The 16,865-nt window shown below is 35.5% G+C and overlaps 1 protein-coding gene across 3 annotated transcripts in view; it reads left to right on the top strand.

Annotated features, from left to right (window-relative positions):
* The window catches only part of SMC4 (structural maintenance of chromosomes 4), a 45,926-nt gene that overhangs the window by 27,536 nt on the left and 1,525 nt on the right, over positions 1-16,865 (top strand). For all 3 annotated transcript variants that reach the window (XM_030328650.1, XM_030328651.1, XM_030328652.1), the window contains 11 exons: positions 387-548; positions 5,573-5,798; positions 6,117-6,193; positions 6,990-7,142; positions 8,339-8,465; positions 12,974-13,163; positions 14,444-14,588; positions 14,862-15,035; positions 15,471-15,653; positions 15,801-16,033; positions 16,562-16,745. In XM_030328650.1, the coding sequence (XP_030184510.1) occupies positions 387-548; positions 5,573-5,798; positions 6,117-6,193; positions 6,990-7,142; positions 8,339-8,465; positions 12,974-13,163; positions 14,444-14,588; positions 14,862-15,035; positions 15,471-15,653; positions 15,801-16,033; positions 16,562-16,745 (1,854 nt within the window). The remainder of the gene's footprint in view (positions 1-386; positions 549-5,572; positions 5,799-6,116; positions 6,194-6,989; positions 7,143-8,338; positions 8,466-12,973; positions 13,164-14,443; positions 14,589-14,861; positions 15,036-15,470; positions 15,654-15,800; positions 16,034-16,561; positions 16,746-16,865) is intronic.

Consider the following 16,865-nt stretch of genomic DNA (forward strand, 5'->3'; position numbering starts at 1 on the left):
TTTTTAAAAACCATGTGTAGGGGCGCCTGGGTGGCTCAGTCAGTTAAGTGGCCGACTTCGGCTCAGGTCCATGATCTCGCGGTCCTTGAGTTCGAGCCCCGCGTCGGGCTCTGTGCTGACGGCTCAGAGCCTGGAGCCTGTTTCAGATTCTGTGTCTCCCTTTCGCTGACCCTCCCCTGTTCATGCTCTGTCTCTCTCTGTCTCAAAAATAAATAAAACGTTAAAAAAAATTTTTTTTAATAAATAAAAAAAAATAAAAACCATGTGTAAGTATAGTTTTTCAAGTTAAAGTAACTTGAAAAATATGTAGGAATTATAATGAAATGATCCTGTGCCTAATTATTGATTGTGCAATGATTTTTTTTCCCCCTGCCTCTTATTATTAGGGAGACTTAGGAGCAATTGATGAAAAATACGATGTTGCTATTTCATCCTGTTGTCATGCATTAGACTACATTGTTGTTGATTCTATTGATACAGCTCAAGATTGTGTGAACTTCCTTAAAAGACAAAATATTGGAGTTGCAACCTTTATAGGTTTGGATAAGGTAGGTATTCATAATAAGCTACCTCTAATTTAATTTTAAAGTACTAAATTGTTTTCTGCATTTGAACTCTAGCTTTTTTCTTTATAGTTATTTAGTGAACAGCTGGTAGGTTTTGAGGATATTTTAGGCTGTGGGGTTATATAGTTGTAAGAAAAAACCTTGCAATGCCTCCCTTAAAGGAATATACATTCTGATATTAGAGTGACTGATAGCTTGGCGCTTCTAACTTCCATCATCAGTAACTGCTTTTAATAAAACAAAAACCTTTACAGAGATAGAATTCACGTACCATAAAATTAACTATTTTAAAGTGTAGAGTTCATTGGTTTTAGTGTATTTATAAGATTGTTAAATTATGACCACTAATTTCAGAATGTTTTCATCACCCCAAAAAGAAATCTCATACTCATTCCCAGTCAAAACCTATCTCCTGCCACCTGCAGTTTGTAATCTGCTTTTTGATTTACCTGTTGTGGATATTTTGTATAAATGGAATCATACAGTATGTAGGTTTTTGTGTATGTTGTCTTAGGTTTTCAAAGTTTATCCATGTTGTAGCATGTATCAGCAGCTCATTCCTCTTTATTGCCAAATGATGCTCCTTGTGTGAATATACCACATTTTGTTTATCTATTCAACAGTGATGAACATTTGTGTTGTTTCCATGTTTGGGCTATTATGGCTAATTGCTGTTGTGAACATTCATACACAGATTTTTGTGCATACCTGTTTTCAGCTCTCTTTGGTTAATATCTAGGAGTAGAATTGCTGGGTTACCTGTTAACTAACATTTTGAGGAACTGCCAAACTCTTTCCCATTGTGGCTATACAATATCCTACCTGTAATGTATAGTTTCCAGTATCTTTACATCCTCACCAACACTTGTTTCTACATCTATTTTATTATAACCATCTTAGTGTTGGGTATGTAGTGGTCTCTTACTGTGGTTTTGATTTGCATTTCCTGATTACTAATGTTGAATATTTTTTCATGTGCTTATTGGGCATTTGTTTATCTTCTTTGAAGAAGTATCTATTCAAATCTTTTGCCTATTTGTTCATTGCTTTATTTGTCTTACTAGTAAGTTTTAAGAGTTTTTTCATATATTTTGGGTGCAAATCTCTTGTCAGATATATGTTTGCAGATGTTTTCTCCCATTCTGTGCATTGTCTTCACTTCCTTGACAGTGTCCTCTGAAGCACAGTTGTTTAAAATTTTAATCATTTTGTCAAATTTTGTTTTAAATGTTTTGTTTAAATGTTCTTATGTTTTGTGTGTCATATCTAAGAAACTAATGCATAATCCAAGCACATGGTGATTTACCTCCTGTTTTCTTCTGAGTTTTGTGGCTTTAGCTTTTACATTTTGGTTTTTAGTGCATTTTCAGTTAATTTTATAACACAGAGTAAAGTGTACCTCTACTCTTAGATGTAGATATCAGTTGTTTCAGCACCACTTGTTGAGAAGACTATTCTTTCCCCATTGAATTTTCTTGGCATCTGTGTCAAAGATCAACTGACCATAAATCTGAGGGTTTATTTCTGAATTCTCCATTTGTCTATATATCTATTCTTATGAGTACCACACTGTTTATTTTAAATTATTTATTTTTTAATTTATATCCAAGTTAGTTAGCATACAGTGCAATAATGAGTTCAGTAGATTCCTTATTGCCCCTTAGCCATTTAGCCCATCCCCCCTCCCACAGTCCCTCCAGTAACCCTGTTTGTTCTCCATATTTAAGCATCTCTTATGTTTCATCCCCTTCCGTTTTTATATTATTTTTGCTTCCCTTGCCTTATGTTCATCTGTTTTTTATCTTAAAGTCCTCATATGAGTGAAGTCATATGATTTTTGTCTTTCTCTGACTAATTTCACTTAGCATAATACCCTCTCGTTCCGTCCGTTTAGTTGCAAATAGCAAGATTTCATTCTTTTTGATTGCTGAGTAATACTGTATTGTATATATATATATACCATGTCTCCTTTGTCCATTCTGTCCATCAGTGGACATTTGGGCTCTTTCCATACTTTGGCTATTGTTGATAGTGCTGCTATAAACATGGGGGTGCATGTGTCCCTTCAAAACAGCACACCTGTATCCCGTGGATAAATGCCTAGTAGTGCAATTGCTGGGTTGTAGGGTAGTTCTATTTTTAGTTTTTTGAGGAACCTCCATACTGTTTTCCAGAGTGGCTGTACCAGCTTGCATTGCCACCAACAATGCAAAAGAGATCCTCTTTCTCCACATCCTCGCCAACATCTGTTGTTGCCTGAGTTGTTAATGTTAACCATTCTGACAGGTGTAAGGTGGTATCTCATGGTGGTTTTGATTTGTATTTCCCTGATGACAAGTGATGTGGAGCATTTTTTCATGTGTCGGTTGGCCATCTGGATGTTTTCTTGGAGAAGTGTCTATTCATGTCTTTTGCCCATTTCTTCACTGGATTATTTGGTTTTTGGGTGTTGAGTGTGATAAGGTCTTTATAGATTTTGGATACTGACCCTTTATCTGATATGTCATTTGCAAATATCTTCTCCCATTCTGTCAGTTGCCTTTTAGTTTTGCTGGTTGTTTCCTTTGCTGTGCAGAAGCTTTTTATTTTGATGAGGTCCCAGTAGTTCATTTTTGCTTTTGTTTCTCTTCCCTCTGGAGACGTGTTGAGTAAGAAGTTGCTGCGGCCAAGATCAAAGAGGTTTTTGCCTGCTTTCTCCTCGAGGATTTTGATGGCTTCCTGCCTTACATTGAGGTCGTTCATCCATTTTGAGTTTATTTTTGTGTATGGCATAAGAAAGTGGTCCAGGTTCATTCTTCCGCATGCTGCTGTCCAGTTTTCCCAGCACCACTTGCTGAAGAGACTGTCTTTATACCATTGGATATTCTTTCCTGCTTTGTCAAAGATAAGTTGGCCATACATTTGTGGGTCCATTTCTGGGTTCCCTATTCTGTTCCATTGGTCGGAGTGTCTCTTCTTGTGCCAGTACCATATTGTCTTGATGATTACAGCTTTGTAGTATAGCTTGAAGCCCGGGATTGTGATGCCTCCTGCTTTGGTTTTCTTTTTCAAGATTGCTTTGGCTATTGGGGGTCTTTTCTGGTTCCATACAAATTTTAGGATTATCTGTTCTAGCTCTGTGAAGAATGCTGGTGTTATTTTGATAGGGATTGCATGGAACATGTAGATTGTTTTGGGTAGTTATTGACATTTTAACAGTATTTGTTCTTCCTATCCAGGAACATGGAATATTTTTTCCATTTTTTATGTCTTCTTCATTTTCCTTCATAAGCTTTCTATAGTTTTCAGTGTACAGATTTTTCACCTCTTTGGTTAGATTTATTCCTAGGTATTTTATGGGTTTTGGTGCTGTTGTAAATGGGACTGATTCCTTGATTTCTCCTTCTATTACTTCATTGTTGGTGTATAGGAATGCAACCGATTTCTGTGCATTGATTTTTATATCCTGAAACTTTGCTGACTTCATGAATCAGTTCTAGCAGTGTTTTGGTGGAATCTTTAGGGTTTTCTATATAGAACATCATGTCATCTGCGAAGAGCAAATGTTTGACCTCCTACTGGTCAATTGGATGCCTTTTATTTCTTTATGTTGTCTGATTGCAGAGGCTAAGACTTCCAATACTATGTTGAATAACAGTGGCGAGAGTGGACATCCCTGTCTTGTTCCTGACCTAGGGGGAAAGCTCTCAGTTTTTCCTCATTGAGGATGATGTTAGCAGTGGGTCTTTCATATATGGCTTTTATGATCTTGAGGTATGCTCCTTCAATCCCTACTTTCTTGAGGGTTTTTATCAAGAAAGGATGCTGTATTTTGTCAAATGCTTTCTCTGCATCTATTGTGAGGATCATGAGTACCACAGTCTTAATTACTATAGCTTTGTAATAAGGTTTGAAATCAGTAGTTCTCTAATTTTGTTCTTTTTTTAATGTATGTATGTTTATTAATTTTGAGAGAGCGTGTGAGCAGGGAGGGGCAGAGAGAGAGGGAGAGAGAGAATCCCAAGTAGGCTTTGTTCTGTCAGCACAGAGCCCGATGAAGGGCTCAGTCTCACAAACCATGAGATCATGATGTGAGCTGAAATCAAGAGTTGGACGCTTAACCAACTGAGCCGCCCAGGCGCTCCTAATTGTATTCTTTTATATCAAGATTGTTCTAATTTCCATATGAATTTTAAGATTAGCTGGTCAGGGGTACCTAGGTGGCACAGTCAGTTAAGCATGTAACTCTTGATCTCTGCTCAGGTCATGATCTCATGGTTCTTGAGATCGAGCACCCCTTTGGGCTATACACTGATGGTGTGGAACAACCTTGGGATTCTGTCTCTCTTCTCTGTTCCTCCCCAGCTTATGCACACTCTCAAAGTAAATAAACTTTAAAAAAAAAAAAATTAAAGATTAGTGGGTCAGTTTGGGGGGGAGAGGGAAGGCAACTGGGATTTTTGATGCAGGTTGAATTGAATCTATAGATCAATTTGGGTTGCCATCTTAACAATTCTAAACCTTAACAATCCAGGAACTGGGGCTGTCTTCCATTTATTTAGGTCTAAATTCATACTATAATATTTTACAGCATTTAGTGTATAGGTCTTTGGTTGTTAAATGTATTTCTAAGTTTTTTGGGGTTTTCTGTCTTGTTTAATATGATATTATAATTGGAATTTTTTAATCCCACTTTTAAGTTATTCATCACTAGTGTGTACAAATACAATTAATTTTTGTACATTGATCTTGTATCCTACCAATTTGCTGAATTCATATTAGGTTTAATAGTTTTGTGTGTGTGCATTCCCTAGGATTTTGTATATATAAGATCATGTCATCTGTGAATAGAATTTTATACTTTTTAAATAACAGTAAAATAATTATGCAGATATTCAGAACCTTGTATACATGTTCTTACATGTTACATATGTATATTATGTAAGTAATACCCTAAAGAAATGATACATTTTTTTTTTTTTTTTTTTTTTTTTTTTTTTTTTTTTTTTTCTTTTTTTAACTTTTAGATGACCGTATGGGCGAATAAAATGACCAAAATTCAAACTCCTGAAAATACTCCTCGGTTATTTGATTTAGTAAAAGTAAAAGATGAGAAAATTCGCCAAGCTTTTTACTTTGCTTTACGGGATACCTTAGTTGCTGACAACTTAGATCAAGCCACAAGAGTAGCATATCAAAAAGATAGAAGATGGAGAGTGGTGACATTACAGGGGCAAATCATAGAACAATCAGGTAATGAAAGTGTTTTTCCTGGGGCGCCTGGGTGGCTCAGTCAGTTAAACATCCAGCTTTGACTCAGGTCATGGACTCGCGGTTTATGGGTTCTAGCCCTGCATCGGGCTCTGTGCTGACAGTTCAGAGCCTGGAGCCTGCTTCGGATTTTGTGTCTCCCTCTCTCTTCTGTCCCTCCCCAGCTTCTGCTCTTTCTCTCTTTGCCTCTCAAAAATAAATAAACATCATTTTTTAAAAAAATTTTTTAGTTCTTTCCCTGACATTGAGTTTATTTAATCTTGTTGGAATACAGCTAAGTCTGACATCTCTGTTTTATAGGTACAATGACTGGTGGTGGAAGCAGAGTAATGAAAGGAAGGATGGGTTCATCAGTTGTTGAAATCTCAGAAGAAGAGGTGAGCATATATAAAATTAGAGTCAGACTTTTTTTAAAGTCTTCTGATGTGTAACATACATACTATAAAATTAAGCCTTTTTAAGGATACTCAGATTTTAAATTAACAGATTGGATTTTGTATAAATGATATATGTAAGCTGTGGGATTTTTTGAATGTAAAATCCTTTAAACTTCTAAAAATAAAACATGTTAATTTAGAAAGTATGTGCTCAACATATGTATCTTTCTAATATTACATTTGGATCATATGGACATTTCATAATTTAATCATTATTTAACATTTAATGTTTTTCACATATAATTGGTATAGTCCATGATTGTTTTTTCTATTTCAAAATAAGTATAGCAAAGATTTCTGATATGCATTTCCAAGTTTTATTTCAAAATATTTTACATGCCCACAAGTATGAGAACGTCAAGATGCCTAGAAAAAATTACTGTGTTCCGTCATCAGAACACTATACTTTTTCCTTGGATACTGAGCTTTTTCCAAAGAGGTGTACCTTGATTTTTTCCCCCATATTTTGAAATAGTTTATATCCTTCCACTTAAAATTTTGAATGGTATAAATAGGTGACTGTGCAACACTTAAAATTGTCTTTCCATCTGATTCTGTGATACAGAAATTAGTTTGACCATCTCCTAAGCTTTAGGATTGGGGTTTGGAATGGGGATTTTGGTTTTGTTCTAGGCTTTAAAATCAGAAGTTGGGGTTTTCTTCATTCCTAAATTGATTTCGCTATTAATCTGAAATGACTCTTAGAGAAAACTTATTTCACTGGTACTCTTTGTAGGTAAATAGAATGGAATTACAGTTGCAGAAAGACTCTGAAAAAGCAGTGCAAATCCAGGAACAGAAAGTACAACTGGAAGAAGCAGTAGTTAAGTTAAGGCATAATGAACGAGAAATGAAGAATACATTAGAAAAGTTTACTGCAAGCATCCAGGTACTCTTTTATTAATATTAGCTAAAGCTATTGGAATTCAGTAGCATTTGGCAGAAGCGTTTTGTTGTTTGCTTATAATTTTAGAAAATAAGGGAGAAGAATGGTTCTCTAGGTGGAAGGCCTGTCTCTTGATTTCATTTCCCTGAGTGTTAAAGTCCCTGTTGCAGTTTTCCTCCAGCCACGGCTATTCTTTGTTTGCATTTATACACCTTGGAAATGTGTCTTCCCTTAATATCTGTGTAACCCTTTAATTTCATTCTCTTTTCAAAGTAGAATGTTTCTTAATTATGAAAAAGCAGTGCATATCCCACTGATTTAAAAAACAAAAAACAATTTGCCGGAAATATCCAAAAGATGATTGCCCTTACAGTTTATGTATATTCTTCAACTTTCTGATATAAATACCTAGTCTGTGTTTATGTCCTATATTTATACAGATATGTGTATAGATTTTTACTGAGTCATGTTAATTTTTCTTAGTAAATTGTGGTTTTCTTTCCAAGCCAATGTAAATTTACTTTTACAGCTGCATTTGAGTGTGTTCTTTATGTCACAATTTGATAAATGCTTTTCTATGTTATTATGAATACTGGTATGTTTAAAATATCCTAGTTAGAGGCTTCTGGCTGGCTCAGTCAGTGGAGCATGCAACTCTTGATCTCACTCTTGTGATTTCGAGCCCCACATTGGGTGTAGAGATTACTTAAAAATAAAATCTTTAAAATAAATAAAATATCCTTGTTTGGTATATCTTTATGCACCCAATTATTTCCTTAGGTTAGATTACTAAAATTATGGTTATTATCCACTATGTGTACAGTGTTAAAGGTATTGTTGTATGATGCCAAATTGTCTTCAAATAGATGGTTCCAATTAATTTACTTTTAGTAGCATATGTAAATAATTATTTTTCCAAGTCTTTGAAAACTAGGCAGTCTTCACTGTGTTGTGAGTTTGCTACTCTGTACCTAAAAGTGGCATTTTAACTTGTATTTGTGATGAATTACAAATTTCATGTGTTTGTTGGCCATTTTCATGTTTTATGTTAACTATTCATGTTTTCTGCTCTTTTCCTATTAGTATTTGTCTTCTTCTTAAAGATTTTAAGTGTCTTTTTTTATTCAAAGTGTTTAAGGCAAATATCATTGTTATAGTAAGTTAAAATAATGATCTGTACTGTTAAAACATTTCTGTAGCGTTTAAGGGAGCAAGAAGAATATTTGAATGTCCAAGTTAAGGAACTCGAAGCTAATGTGCTTGCTACAGCCCCTGACAAGAAAAAGCAGAAGTTACTAGAAGAAAATGTTAGTGTTTTCAAAAAAGGTATGTGTATGTGTTTAAGGGTACACACTTCCTTCTTTTTTTTTTGAGATTGCCAAAAATAGGTTTTTAATATTTGAAATGTTTAAAATAGTTTGTAGAATAAAAATAGCAGTTGTGTACTTATGTGCAAGTCAGCTGCTCTGTTTTATAGTTTCTATTATTTCTTTTTTTTTTTTTTAATAATTTCTTTTTGAGAGAGAGAACGCACAATTTGGGGAGGGACAGAGGGAGAGGGAGAGAATCCCAGGCAGCTCCAACACGGAGCGTGACCCCACGAACCATGAGACTATGACGTGAGCCAAAATCAAGCGTTGGAAGCTTTAACCAACTGAGCCACCAGGCACCCTCTATGATCTCAATCTTAAAAGGTTATAAAGTAAGTACTATTAAGTACTTCATTTAGCCAATAAGAAAACTTAAGGCACAGAATGGTTTATATAATTTGCCCAAAGTCGTCATATATATAGCTTGTAGAGGAATTGAGGACCAGAGCAATCTGATTCCAGAACCAGTGCTCTTAATTTTATACTTTGTGTAGTTTGTCTCAGTCTTACCCTTCAAGATAATAGTTATTTTATGGATTTAGGAAACTGAGTATCTGGGGAAGCTAAATCACTTTAAAGCACACAAGAAATAAGTGGTATACACGTGAAGAAAAACAGTCTTTGAAAACTTAAAAAACATGTTTTCCTTCCAGAACTTTTCTTTTGTACATGTAAATATTGTAAGTGTTCTACCAGTATACATAAAGCAAGAAAGGGAATTCATAAGCTTATAGCAAAAATTGGCTTTGAAATTTAAATCCCCTGATCATGCACTTGAACAGCCCTGCTTCTCTTTTCATGCTAGCTTCAATCAAACAGATGTGCATCTTATTGCAGGAGGGGGGAATGATAGGTTATAATTAGATCCCTTCCTGGCTTACAGTATTTTAGCTAGTGAACAGCAAACACAGCCTTTTGTCACATCCTCAGGAAAGACCCCTGTTACAGTTCAGTTTGTGAACCCAGGAGGGCACATACTGATTGTCTAACCAAAGAACTAGTTGGGGGCTAGGGCGTTTGGATGGCTCAGTTAAGCTAAGCATCCGACTTCAGCTCAGGTCATGATCTCACAGTATGTGAGTTCAAGCCCCATATCAGGCTCTGGGCTGGCAGCACAGGTCCTGCTTTAGATCCTGTCTTCCTCTCTGTCTGACTCTCAAAAATAAATATTAAGCAAAGAAAAGAAGAACTAGTTGGGGCGGACTTGTAGTAATTATTCAAATGCTCCAAAAATGAGTTTTCTTCCAACAGAAAAAGAGATAAAAAGATATTAAGTAGACCTACTTTGCACATTGAATATTCACCAGTACCCGTATTAACTTTATTTTTTTTTTCCCAGATCTTTCTTTTTTAAGTTTATTTATTTTGAGAGACAGGCTAGGTGGGTCAGAGAGAGAGAAAGAGAATCCCAAGCAAGCTCCGCACTGCCAGTGCAGAGCCTGACACGGGGCTCAAACTCATAAACCGCAAGATCATGACCTAAGCCAAAACCAAGTGTCAGACAATCAACTGACTGAGCCACACAGGTACCCCTGTCTACATTTTTAATATTAAGACATTCATGGGGTGCCTGGGTGGCTCAGTTGGTTAAGCGTCCCGACTTCAGCTCAGGTCATCATCTCACGGTCTGTGAGTTTGAGCCCTGCGTCAGATTCTGGAGAACCTGCTTCAGATTCTGTCTCCCTCTCTCTCTGCCCGTCCCCTGCTCACGCTCTGTCTCTCAAAAATAAATAAACGTTAAAAAAAGTTGTTTTTTTTTTTTTTTAATTAAAAATAAAACATTCACTCAGCATCTGCTGCTGGCCATGACCAGGTTTGTTTAAGTGCCGGTGATTGAGCAGTGAACAAAATGAAGTCCCTCTTTTTAAGGATCTCACGCTTCAGATTAGGAAGCTAAACAAATACATTGCTTTTTGTATTGGGTGGTGCTGAGTGATAATAAAATCAGGGTTCACAGGACAGGGTGGAGATAGGGAATCACAGTGGTTAGACAGGCCTCTACTAGAGAGACTTAAGCAGAGACACAACAGAAGTATGAATGCTATGTGATACTTGGGAGAAGAGCATTTTAAGATCGTAGAGGTACATAGGCCGTGAGGCAGGAGTATGCTAGGAGTCTCCAGGAACACAAGGAAGCCAAAGTGGCTAGCGGAAGAATCCAGATAATGTAGGGCCTTATAGGCCATGTCTCTGAGAGAAATAGCCACCAGAGTGATGTACGGTGGAAGTGGCATCATGTGACAGGTTTTTTTTTCCCCCCCTTGCATTTATTTTGGATCTGTATTTTGTTCTTGCAGACACATTAGCTTAACTCTCTCCACACAGTATTTGTTGTGACTGGTTTGGTGGTACCCGATTGTCAGATGAGCAGCCAAAAACGTATGTGTGTCATTTATAACAACATTTTCACAGAAACTACTGGGATCTGTATTTCATTCTTACTTGAAAAGGAAGCTTTGACTTTATTAGGAGCCCTATATATATATATATAGCTCCTCTCATGGAAATACTGGCTATTATTAATAGACTAACACTATTGGGTAATATCAATACTGGTAATATCTTCTGTGAAGTACTCATCTCTGCAAGTATCTCTTTAAAATTAAATTTCATTTTAGAATTTAAAATTAATTTAAAATTAAAAATTTTTTAGAATAGCTGTTTATAGAGAATGGGGGGGAGGTGGTTATAGAATAAAGGCTTCAAACTTATAGATGATATATGCCACATAGTTTTTCCTTCTACTTCTAATAGACATGCTACTATAGATATTAAAAAAGAAATGCATGGTAGATACATACTTAAGAAAATGTTCTGCAAGTTGGACTCTTTCCGGGGGCATTCTGGCCCACCCCCAGTATAAGTTGTGGTGCCAGCACACATAGTAGCTGGTGTTTTGACCCATAAATGAGCAGAGCACGCAAGTAGCTTAATGGAATTTTAACTTCAGAGAACATTGCCACTGTGAGCAAAATAATTCATTAAATAGAGTATTTTGGGGGGTGGAGAGGGATTACGAGTCTTAGCAATATAGAACTTTTAAATGTGTGTATTTAATAACCTTAGGATAAAAAGACGCTACAGAAGGCCAAAAAGAAGACAAGAATTGTTTTTTGTTTCAGGAGCCAAGTGGTGATTTCAGAAATGTAAAAAATGAGTTGTTGGAATCCAACTCTGATAATGTAGGACAAAAAGGGGAAATGGTAAATTAATGAGATATGTAGACTTGTTGGATTAACAGCCTACCTGACGAAGAAGAGACAGTGGAGGGGGAGCAGTCATTAAGTCCTCATGCAATCCTGTTTTCAGCAAATCCTGCCTGCCTCCTATGCCAAATGCCCATATTCCTCCTGTAGGAGCTTTGTGGGATTCTTTCCATAAGTTAGCATTTCTGTTTACCTTTCTAGACATAAGATAGCTTGAACTCATCTTTTTGCCACCTGTCATTCTTTCTATATTGTATAGTGATCAGAATTCAAATATGGAGAAGAGATTCCACCCTGACTAGTGTAATCAGGATCTGTGTAGTGTATGTGTGTAAGAGAGTATTAGACTGTTTACAGAATCACTGGGTGGGATAACTAAAGAAGGAAATTCTAGGTTGAACATCTAAGAATGATATCTAGAGCCATTCTGTAGAACCATCAAAGGAACTATACTGCCTCTTTTATAATTGGAAAGTCATCTCTCAAATTGGGAAGATGGCACTGCAACTACCAACAATAGAAGCACATTGCATCCGTTCCAATTCACGCCATCAAAGTTAGTGCTATTGCCTGTCAGTATTCACAGAGCTTTTGACTGAACACCAGAATTTCTAATGCCACCAAGAAAATACAAATTTCTGTCACTGCTTGCCAGCAGAAACTTGTTCATCACGTATGCCTTCCAAATTATGTGAATTTTTTCAATTGAATGGACCCTAATTATGTCTGAAGCCTAGATATGAGGGAATCTGGGAAATCAAATTTTAGTTTTCTGTGCCATAGAGAAAACTGCCAGTTCATCCTCCCTCCCCCACTTTGTTACAACATGTGAGGGAGTACTTTAAGTTAGGTTAGCAAAATAAAACAACCACAGTTCTTTTTTATCACAGACAAGTTAATAGGCACATAGTCTGAGGGCAGAAATCATTATGAGACCAGTAGTCAGTCAAGGAAGTACGTAAGAAAAAGTTGGAGAGATTTTTGGAAAATGCCTGAGGGCATGAAGCCATTAAACAGGTTGTGCTTATGGCTAAGCCAGGTAATTTAACCATGTGTTATAATACCATTTGTTCTGACATGGGGTATTCTAGTTTATTTTGGGGGGAGGTATTCTAGTGGGTTTTTTGAGATTCACTTTGCCCAAATTTGTAAAATTTCTTTTGCATGCATCAGGTTAAGTCATATGACTGAATAAGTTTACATCTAACAAGTGATGTGTGTGAACCTAGAAACATGGAGTTCTTTCTTTTTATTTCAGAATATGACAGTGTGGCTGAAAGAGCTGGTAAAGTAGAAGCTGAGGTTAAAAGATTACACAATATCATCGTGGAAATCAATAACCATAAACTCAAGGCCCAACAAGACAAACTTGATAAAATAAATAAGCAATTAGATGAATGTGCTTCTGCTATTACTAAAGCCCAAGTAGCAATCAAGACTGCTGACAGGTAGAGTATGTGTACTACCTAACTTGTCATCTTGCTACCTCCACTGTGGAAAAGGGGTTTATATTTAAATGTAATGCCCTTCAAACATTTCCACTGTTATTTACTAAGCCTGTCTGACATGTTTTTACCTAACAGGACTTTAGTAAAGGGAAGCCTATAAACATTTATTTTATGACCATTTTTGTGTATGTTTTAAGTGGTAAACAGGTATGCCATGACATACAGAACTCCCCAGTTATTGTGTGCACATAAAAATTAGAGTTTTGTTTCTCTGGCTTAGAGGAATAGATGGTTGTTAATTTAAATAGATATAGATCTTAAGAAAATAAGAGGTAAAAACGAGACCTCTTGGCAAAATTGTCTTGGTAACTTTCTAGTTTACTTGATTATTCCATTGTCCCAACTCAACAAAAAGTTATTAACCATTCATAGGTTTTGTTTTTATTTTTTTAAATTTTTTAAAATGTTTGGGAGAGAATGCGAGCGGAGGGAGGAGCAGAGAGAGAGGAAAACACAGAATCAAGCAGGTTCCAGGCTCTGAGCTGTCAACACAGTGCCAGATGCAGGGCTCAAACCCATGAACTGAGTGATCATGACCTGAGCCAAAGTCAGAAGTTTAAACGACTGAGCCACTCAGGCGCCCCTCATAGATCATGTTTTTAAATTAATTTTTAGAATATTTATTGTTGTTTCTAAAGAATTAGAGCTAAATTTAGGTATACAAAATGTTGAAATGTAAACAACTGTTTCTTTTATCTTAAAATTATAACAGATTGCATATTGATTATCTGGTTCATTTGTGTATTTGGTTCAGAGATAAAGCACTAATAAGCCATTTGTTTATGTTAGGAGCAGAAGTTTGCCTAAACACATTTGTCAAAGTAGAAGTAACTTTTTTAAGGGAAAAAATAGTCCTTGTTGCCCTCCTTGGGAAGCACATGTTGCCCTAACTGGGAGGTATTTTTTTATTTGAGTGTATAACTTCATGGGTGTAGAGATTTAAGAATCTCCAGTCTGATAAGACAAGACAAAATAATAATTCAATGGACAACTTTGCTTCATGATCTAAGTTTCATCACCTTATACTGAGAGGTTAATATACAACATCTCAGAAGTGTTATGTATAACAAAAACCAATTCAAGGATGGTTTTAGTAAATCATAAATTTTAACATCTGTGATAGAAAAATGTCTCATTAATATGGCATTTGTTGGTAAGTTGTCAGAAGCAAGATAAATCACACGTTACTACATCTTTAATACATCATTTTGCTTGTTTAGAAATCTTAAAAAAGCACAAGACTCCGTCTTTCGCACAGAGAAAGAAATAAAAGATACTGAGAAAGAAGTAGATGATTTAACAGCAGAACTAAAAAGTCTTGAGGACAAAGCAGCAGAGGTTGTGAAAAATACAAATGCTGCAGAGGTAAGATTTGAAGACAGGAGTGAATGGTATTTGAAACAATTTAAAGGGTTGGGGATATGTGACATCAGCTTACACAGTAATAAGCACACAATAGGTCAAAACTTTTATAGCTGTATTGTACAATAAAAAAGTACTGTATTGTAACTTTTCTGTAAATAAACTGTAAAATGCATGGGACATAGGAAGAGATTGCTAACTTCATCTCTAATGTGAAAATACCTGTTCTTTCCATTTGGGAGGGTCCTACCTATAGTAGTTCTTCTTGGTTTCTAGGAATCCTTACCAGAGATCCAGAAAGAACATCGTAATCTACTTCAAGAACTAAAAATAATTCAAGAAAATGAACATGCACTTCAGAAAGATGCACTTAGTATTAAGTTGAAACTTGAACAAATAGATGGTCACATTGCTGAACATAATTCTAAAATAAAATATTGGCAAAAAGAGGTAAGATTGTTATCATTTAGTTAAATGTAACTTTAAAATATCCTTTATGAAAAAGAGCTGTTTTTTGTTTGTTTTGTGTGTGTGTACTTTTGAGACGTTATGATTCTTAATTCTGAGAGAAAATCACTAGATTTATAGAGAACATAATAACATATAGTAATTGTTATATACAGAAAAATCTGAATAATGGGTACATTACTCACCATCTTCACCCCAAGGCTGATTCAGAGATTTAACAGAAGACTTCATGAACACTTCGGAACACTAGAAATATTTTTCTTGAAGTCTTTTGAAAAATAATTGCTACAGAAATTAGCCACAATTCCTTAGAATATATTGTTTTAGTAGATAGGTAATTTGTCATATTGATATTTTTTTAAACAATAACTTACAGTTCTGTGACATCCCTAATGCTCATCTACACTGAACTTTTAGATTTCAAGAATATCATTGCATCCCATAGAAGATAATCCTCTTGAAGAAATTGCAGTTCTGAGCCCACAGGATCTGGAAGCAATCAAGAATCCAGATTCTATAACAAATCAAATTGCACTTTTAGAAGCCCAGTGTCATGAAATGAAACCAAACCTTGGTGCCATTGCAGAGTATAAAAAGAAGGTATGAATAAACTGTTAATGATTTAGTCAGATTCTTTTTAGTCCTTAGCCTAAATTGTCAACTTTAATTTTATATAATTAGCAGCATTAGCTCTCATCTCAAATGAATAACTGAATAGGTATTTTTCTCATGATATTTTTTTCATAGGAAGAATTATATTTACAGCGGGTAGCAGAATTGGACAAAATTACTTGTGAAAGAGATCATTTTAGACAGGCATATGAAGATCTTCGGAAACAAAGGCTTAATGAATTCATGGCAGGTTTTTATATAATAACAAATAAATTAAAGGAAAATTACCAAATGCTTACTTTGGGAGGTGATGCTGAACTGGAGCTTGTAGACAGCTTGGATCCTTTCTCTGAAGGAATCATGTTCAGGTTTGTAATTTGTACTGAGTTTTGGATCCTCTTGTTAACATATCTCTACGTATTCTCCAGACTCTATATTTTAGGGGTGGGATGTGAAGGTTAGAGCTACAGCTTGAGTGTTTTATTTGATGATAAATACTAATTCATTTACATACTGGCAGTTTGTTAGCATAAATCTTGGGCAAGCGGCAAATATTTAATTTTACACAATATTTGTCTAGTTCATCTTTTAATTTTTGAGCCATTTCAACTTAACATCAAGATTTTAAAATTGCAAAGCAAAAAAATATGTGCTGGAAATGGAAGAATAGCAAGAAATATTTACTGACTTGCTATTTAAATCTTAAGATTTTGATAGGTGTTCCTGTGTATTCATCCTCCAATAACATTTTTATAAAATAACCCCAAAAAGTTTAGATTTGTGAAAAGCAAATTAGAGATCCCCGAGGAAGGTGGTAGAAGCCATTTATGGAAAACCAACCATGAAGTCGTTACCTGTGCAAGTAATTTGACTAATAAGAGATTTTTTTAATTCAGTGTTCGACCACCTAAGAAAAGTTGGAAGAAGATCTTCAATCTTTCAGGAGGAGAGAAAACACTTAGTTCATTGGCTTTAGTATTTGCTCTTCACCACTACAAACCCACTCCCCTGTACTTCATGGACGAAATTGATGCAGCCCTGGATTTTAAAAATGTGTCCATTGTTGCATTTTATATATATGTAAGTAATCATTTAGAGGTTTTTGTTCTGAGAATTTTATTAGGTTCCCTAACAATACACATGGAATTCATGGACTTCTTACTTTTGAGCTTTTCCCCTATACTTTAATTCCATGTCCTA

This window comes from Lynx canadensis, chromosome C2, assembly GCF_007474595.2.
Source record: "Lynx canadensis isolate LIC74 chromosome C2, mLynCan4.pri.v2, whole genome shotgun sequence".
Lineage (NCBI taxonomy): Eukaryota > Metazoa > Chordata > Mammalia > Carnivora > Felidae > Lynx > Lynx canadensis.